At 41.9% G+C, this 7,338-nt stretch overlaps 1 protein-coding gene across 1 annotated transcript in view; it reads right to left on the reverse strand.

Moving 5' to 3' along the window:
- Positions 1-5,778, reverse strand: part of LOC146670572 (protein phosphatase 1 regulatory subunit 1A-like) — a 30,808-nt gene extending 25,030 nt beyond the window's left edge. Inside the window, exon 1 of the mRNA XM_085407585.1 lies at positions 5,423-5,778. Coding sequence (XP_085263711.1) covers positions 5,423-5,503 — 81 coding nt within the window. The 5' untranslated portion in view covers positions 5,504-5,778. The remainder of the gene's footprint in view (positions 1-5,422) is intronic.
- Between the last annotated feature and the right edge of the window lie 1,560 nt (positions 5,779-7,338).

Genomic DNA, 7,338 nt, shown 5'->3' on the forward strand with positions numbered 1-7,338 from the left:
CGGCTATAATATGAGATGATTGTGCTGTATTATGGATAAGAGGAGTGAGCGAGCGTTTGGGTTTTTTGTGTGTGTGTTTTGGTGATTAAGGGTCAGAGAGGTTCCTCTGTCTGGTGCACAGTTCTCCACGGAGGCTGATTCACCATGCTGGGAGGTGTCAGGTTGCTGGGATTACTGAACCGTGGGTGAAACCTCCTGGTGTGACATTCGTACGAGCTCGTGCAAACACAACACACATTTTCTTTCTTTTTTTATTATATCTGGAGGTTCCCTTTGTTTATTTTCTTTCTCTTTATATCTGACTGTCTGATTTGTTCGTCTGTCTCATATACACCCACACAAAGACAAACACATAAATAAATATATACACTGTATAAAACCACACACTTGGGAGCCAGCTTGCCACACAGGCTGAAGAGGCCACTCGCAGAGGTCTTAGAATAAATTGAAAATGTAAAGTCCCAGTGGCAATCAGGCACGCTTTTGGTCATGCTTATTGAGGCTGTGAGCTAAGGACTCTCTTGAGTCTTTGCAGAAACAGTAAAGCAAGTTTTACCCATATAAACCTAAAAGGAGATCTATCTGCTCGTGAAAGAAAGCAGGTAAACACACGGCTGCGAGCCGTTTAAGTCTTAAATTGAACGGCCGCAGCCTGGAATCAGACGTGTAACTGAATAAATACAGACAACACCAACTCCCCCAACACTCAGACACAAACAAGACAGACACATGAAATTACGTCTGCATCCTACAGATACCCTTGCAAAGCCGGATGTTGAGAAAAAGAACATGCACTGCAGAAATTTTGAGAGCGTGAAGCGTGACCAGATCCCAACAGACTCAGTTTGAGACAAAGATTGTTTGTTTGTTTGTTTACTAATGAAATGTATTCACATATGTTATAAAACTCTGTAATCTCCAAATTATCTCTATATTTTATATAGATTACAAGAACCCTGACACTTGAAGCCCTGTTGCAACCCTAATCTGTTTTTTAAGACTCAGTCACTGTTAAATGATTGCAAACTTCTTCTGTATTGTTAATCATTTATGCCATGACAGCGCAGCACAAAGAGTGATCTGTGTGAATACAAATACCAGTGTAATACCTGTCATGTAATATGTAATTTCCATAGCAGTGCAACCCAACATGTTTTCACCTTACCTGTGAAAGGTGGCCATTTTTTATTACATTTAAAATCAATAAAAACAATTCCAGCACCTGTGATGCCTCGTGTTCTTTATTACAACAATATAATGGACCCCCTCTTGAACTTTTACTCATGCTGTCTGAAGGTATTTCCATTTTATGGTTCTGAATGATTATATTCCACCGCATTATACTGCTGAAGTCAGTTACTAAGAACATTTCACATATTGTGAAGGTGCTACATGATTTAGCAAAATAACTGTTTGAAACTACACTCAACAAAAATATAAACGCAACACCTTTGTTACTGCTCCCATTCCCCATTGGATGGACGTAGAGACCTAAAATTCATTCCAGATACACAATATAACCGTCCCTCCCAAACAGTGGTCACAAATCAGTCCAAATGTGTGGTAGTGGGCACATCTGCTATATTGAGATAATCCATCCCACCTCACAGGTGTGCCACATCAGGATGCTGATCTGACATCATGAGTAGTGCACAGGTGTACCTCAGACTGCCCACAACAAAAGGCCACCCTGGAATGTGCAGTTTTTTGCACTATTGGGGGTCTGGGGACCCAGAACCGGTCAGTATCTGGTGTGACCACCATTTGCCTCATGCAGTGCAACACATCGTCGCATGGAGTCTATCAGATTGTCAATTGTTGCCTGTGGAATGTTGGTCCACTCCACTTCAATGGCTGTGCGAGGTTGTTGGATATTCGTGGGAACTGGTACACGCTGTCGTATACGCCGGTCAAGCACATCCCGAACATGCTCAATGGGTGACATGTCCGGTGAGTATGCTGGCCATGCAAGAACTGGGACATTCTCAGCTGCCATCTGCCCTGAACAATGTGAACCATGATTCATCCGTGAAGCGCACACCTCTCCAACGTGCCAGACGCCATCGAATGTGAGCATTTGCCCACACAAGTCTGTTACGGCGACGAGCTGGAGTCAGGTCAAGACCCCGATGAGGACGACGGGCATGCAGTTGAGCGTCCCTGAGACGGTTTCTGACAGTTTGTGCAGAAATTGTTTGGTTGTGCAAACCAATTGTTCCAGCAGCTGTCTGGGTGGCTGGTCTCAGACGATCTTGGAGGTGAACCTGCTGGATGTGGAGGTCCTGGGCTGGTGTGGTTACACGAGGTCTGCGGTTGTGAGGCCGGTTGGATGTGCTGCCATATTCTCTGAAACGCCTGTGGAGACGGCTTATGGTTGAGAAATGAACATTCAATGCACGGGCGACAGATCTGGTTGACTTTCCTGCTGTCAGCATGCCAATTGCACGCTCCCTCATTGCTTGTGGCATCTGTGGCATTTTGCTGTGAGACAAAACTGCACATTCCAGGGTGGCCTTTTGTTGTGGGCAGTCTGAGGTACACCTGTGCACTACTCATGATGTCAGATCAGCATCCTGATGTGGCACACCTGTGAGGTGGGATGGATTATCTCAATATAGCAGATGTGCCCACTACCACACATTTGGACTGATTTGTGACCACTGTTTGGGAGGGATATTATATTGTGTATCTGGAATGAATTTTAGGTCTCTACGTCCATCCCATGGGGAATGGGAGCAGTAACAAAGGTGTTGCGTTTATATTTTTGTAGAGTGTAGTTGGCAGTGTTTCTTATTTGTAAATCCGTCGTCCAGCCTGGGTGAGTGAAAGACTAATCAAGCTACCATTTAGTAACTGGCTCCCTCCCAAGTTTCCCTCAGGATAACTGGTGCTCACGTCTCATGGTTTTATCAGGAAAATGAATCATGAGAAGTCTTCAGGCTGAAATGATCGCAATCTTTTCTCAAATTTTAAAGGGTAAGAGCCCGGCTCGCTGGCTGGGAGCGAACGCAGAACTGGTACTATGAGATGAGCCAAGTGTTTATTAAGAATTACAGAGGACTTCGTATTGATTTATGAGTAGCTGGTGCGACCCAAACTATGATTTAAACTGGAGTAAAATAGCATAACAATACATCCCCATTATGTGTGCATTTAGTGGAGGAATGAACAATGTTTATCCAAAAGATATTCCCTGAATTTATGTTCTGATGATAGCGGTGTTAAAGACATTGAACATTAACCTCCTGAACAAAAAGTACCACTGACTTTTTATCAAGACATCATGGGTGGTGCTAACTTTTGGTTAGCCAAAAAGTCAGGTTTGTCCTGCTTGACCCTGGTTTATCCAGGTTATTCCAGGTATCCTGTAATTTGTCACCTGCCTGTTGTATAGTGTTATTCTTAAACATAAGAACATGAGGATATGTGGACAGCACTGCCCAGTATATCCAAAATCTCCCACAGGTAATAAGCTATAGCTTTAGATTTAGCACATGTTTAATATGTATACATATGAAATCATTCAGCCACTACTGGTGCCCTTTAAATTGGGTATTTTCATCACAGAAGAGACCAACTCTGACAAGGATAATACAGTTTATTAGAGAGAACAGTTGTTAAAGCCCCAAATTAAAGCAGTTATTTGGTGAGTAAAGTCCCAGAAAAAAAAACTCTCTAACTAATAAAAGCTTGATATAGCTTTACCTTGTTCAACTTTACCCACTGACAGTACATAAGTAAAAACACCACTTCTAAATTTGTGACCTTTTACGTGTTGTTAAGGAGGCGTTTACTCCAAAAGCTCAACATCAAGTCATCAAACACTTTGTAGAAGTGACACTGAGATCATGTGACCAGTGTAGCTTGATCTTTTATTTATGATGGTTTCAATTGCATGTCAAAGATCATAACAGTGGCTTTAATAAGTAAAGATTACCTTCCTGAACAAAAATGGCAATTTTTCTGCAATCATCCAGCAACAATTGATTTTGTTATCGAGGGATCCTGGGAGGAGCTAGGATCTTTTGGGTTTGCCTACATCATCACTGCAGGGGCTGTGGCTCCAGGTCTATCCTGTAATTTGCCTTTATGTCAGAGAGTGCTCTTATTCTTAAACATTGCATTTAATTAGTTCTCCTTTATATAAGAAGCACAAATTGTTTTCATGCAGAAGTAGACACCAAACCAGACTGGAAACGGCTCCAGATTTTGTGCCAACTGTCTTATTTTGCTGTATACGACTCCGTGTGTCTATGTCAAACTGATGTTACGCTGACTGAAATGCATGTACACACCAGCAGATGCAGCCATCTCATATTTAGTTTCTCATATCTGAGGCTTGTAGTCATACATTCTCCACCTGCTACAGTAGCTCTATGTCTTAACTTAACTCTCAAACTGAAATCTCTACACAAGAGCAAACTCTCCCCCTCTCTCTCTCTCTCACACACACACAAACACACACACACACACACACACATAACATCTACCTTCCCTTTGGGTTTCATAGTATCAGCGAGGGAAAAACTAGTGTCGGGAAAAGCAGCGAGTGAGACAGAGTGTAGCCAGACTCCTAAATCCTTGCCAGCTTTACTTGAGCTTCATTCATTATGAACGACCTGTCCTGTTCATGTTATATTTATAAAAATGAGAAAATGGGACACCTCTTTTCACTATATTCCCAACAGAAGGATGGATTGCACTCACTAAGCTCCTTCAGACACTAACAGGAGTTCTCTTTTTTTATGTCATAAAGTGGTGTTTGCCACAAATCAGGTTGAGTTGTGCAGTTAAATTACCTTAGAAGAAAAAGTCCATTAATGATGAATGAGTAAAATTCATTCACCCTGTCAGCATTTCATTGCTGTAGGATACAAGCAGTCAGTCACTAATGAAAAAAAAAAAACACTGACCTCCTAGAGACATCAATATACTGCGGCACCCCCCCTTAACCACCGCTGAGATACTATGCATCTCGGTAAAGCCGCTCACTGTGAGTGCAGATGGAAAAATCAGTTATGAATTCATCATCTTCACATTAGAGCTGTAGTCAAAACATACGTCAGGCTAATTAGATGCACAGAAGAAAATGTGGTCTACTTAAAGCAGCAGTTACTCATCAGTGTAAACTACAGCATTTGGGATGTAGCATGCTCAGCTGCTCAGCTCTGACTACACCTGCTTGCTTTGACAGCTAGATTACATATGCTTTAAATATGTGTTCAGAGATTTTGCAAATCGTTCCAAGTATAAAGCAATTTTTTCTTGCATCTTCACTAGTCATCTTGATTGTTTTTTAAAAAAAGTGGGAGTAGTACTCTAATCGTGTCTCACTGATGCAAAGAGGAATCCCTTAAAAGTCCCATATTACCCACACCTGCTCCTTCCACCTTTCTTCCTGCCTCCTTTCCCTCCACCTTACCTGTTCAGCTGCCTCTGGGTCCAAGTGGGTGTCCAGTAGAGGGACGGTGAACTGTATCTTCCTAGGGCTTCCAGTTTCCATGGTGGCACTGTCTGTCAGAGAGGCAAACGGGAGGAAGGGGATGATCGAGAAAGGAGAATCCGTACGAAACAAGGAGGATAAAGAGCTGAAAAATAAGTGAGCTCCAGCTTATTAAAAAAGAATCAGATTGTTTGAGTTTCTGTCTGACTCTTTTCTGTTCTTTACTTTTGCCTTTAAACACACTTTCCCCTAATTGCCTTGTTGTTTTGTGCCACCCGGTCTCTAATGATTTTCCCTATCTTCAACACCTGCTAGTGTCTCTATTCTATCTTCCCTCTCTGTCTCTCCAGGCTCTCAATGCTCAAGCAAGGGCATTCTCCGCAAGGCACACCTCTCCTTCACTCTCATTCGCTTTCACGTCAAGTCCCACCCTCTTTTCACGTTTCTTTCCGTCTTTATTGGCTGTCTGAGCTCAGGGCTGCTCTGCAGCAGCCCCTGCACAGACGAGAGAGCGAGGATGACAAAGGCATGCTCTCTCAAAGGGTAGAAATGGGTAGGATTTATCCAGCCTCTTCTTCAAGAGTATTTTTAAAATCACTTGCCTACACATGCTTAAAAACAGCCTACGCTGTATTTTAGATACAAGTGGTCTCATTCAGAATGAGGTCAAGCTGACATCTACACATATACAAATTTGTTTGTTGGTTTATTTAACACATGCACAGTGTTCATTACTGAACAGCTCTGTGCATAGTCCCTACACAGATGGTACAGTTACCTGGGAATCATGCAGCGTAATGCAATTCTGAGCCAATATTGACCATGTGAGAGAATAATCTGAGCTTATAAAAATAAAAACATACTGTTATGCACACTAAGCAGTTCTTCATTTGCTGTAATGTTTTACACAAAAAGGGTTTTCTCAGACTTCTGCAGTTTTCTGCCTTTTGTTTGATACGTCCTGATGTAGGAACAGTTTGAGGCTGTGATGTGTGTGTGTGTGTGTGTGTGTGTGTGTGTGTGTGTGTGTGTGTGTGTGTGTGTGTGTGTGTGTGTTCTGTTTTTGATGATTTCTTTGTTCATCACTGGCCAGGCTTGTCCTGTCTGACGCTTGGCCAGCACAAGCTTTATTGATTGTCTCTTAGCCCCAGTGTCCCCACACCACATGTCCACTGGGCCCCGATACCTGACACCAGCCAAGGAGCTTACGGTGTGTCAAATGTGCAGTGCTTTTTGGGAGTGAAATAAATATCAAGCGTGACGCCTTCAAACTCTGCTCTGTTTTAGGATAAATTTCAAGCAGGCGTGAAGAGCAAGCTAAACTTTAACTCCACACTAAATATGAAAATTATTAATATTTCTGATGTACAGTCTAGTGGAAGAAAGCACTCTCACTGTTTCAAAAGACCATGCAATATCTTTTTACGCATCTCTATTTCCATTTTAGCGTGAACAGTTCATCCAGAAACAGCAGACAACAAAGGAGCTCAGCAGGAATGAAGCAGCCACATGGGCTGCACCATTTGCATCTTTTACAATAACATTTGCTATAATTCCTCATTTTAAATGCTTTAGATTGGATAATAGTCACTCAAAAAAGTCTAAACATAGAGAATATTTTGGTAAATAATCACATCTTTTAAAAAAAAAATCATGTAAAAATGAACAAAAACACAGAATTCTGTGTTTTCTTCTTCTGATCTTAGACTGTTTCTTGCTGTGGTGGGATTGCATATTTTTTGTCTTGTAGCTGGTAGTAAAGGAGTGAGAGAAATAATAAAAAGCTGCCAATGTAATTAGAGCTTTTACTGAAAAATGTCTCTGTCATCAAAGCAGAAAACTGTTAATAAGGGGCCGCGTGCTCTATGTGAGTGTGTTTGTGAGAGACAACAGCT

This window comes from Rhamphochromis longiceps, linkage group LG5, assembly GCF_057381845.1.
Source record: "Rhamphochromis longiceps isolate RC_006_pf linkage group LG5, R_longiceps_female_GT1.1, whole genome shotgun sequence".
Lineage (NCBI taxonomy): Eukaryota > Metazoa > Chordata > Actinopteri > Cichliformes > Cichlidae > Rhamphochromis > Rhamphochromis longiceps.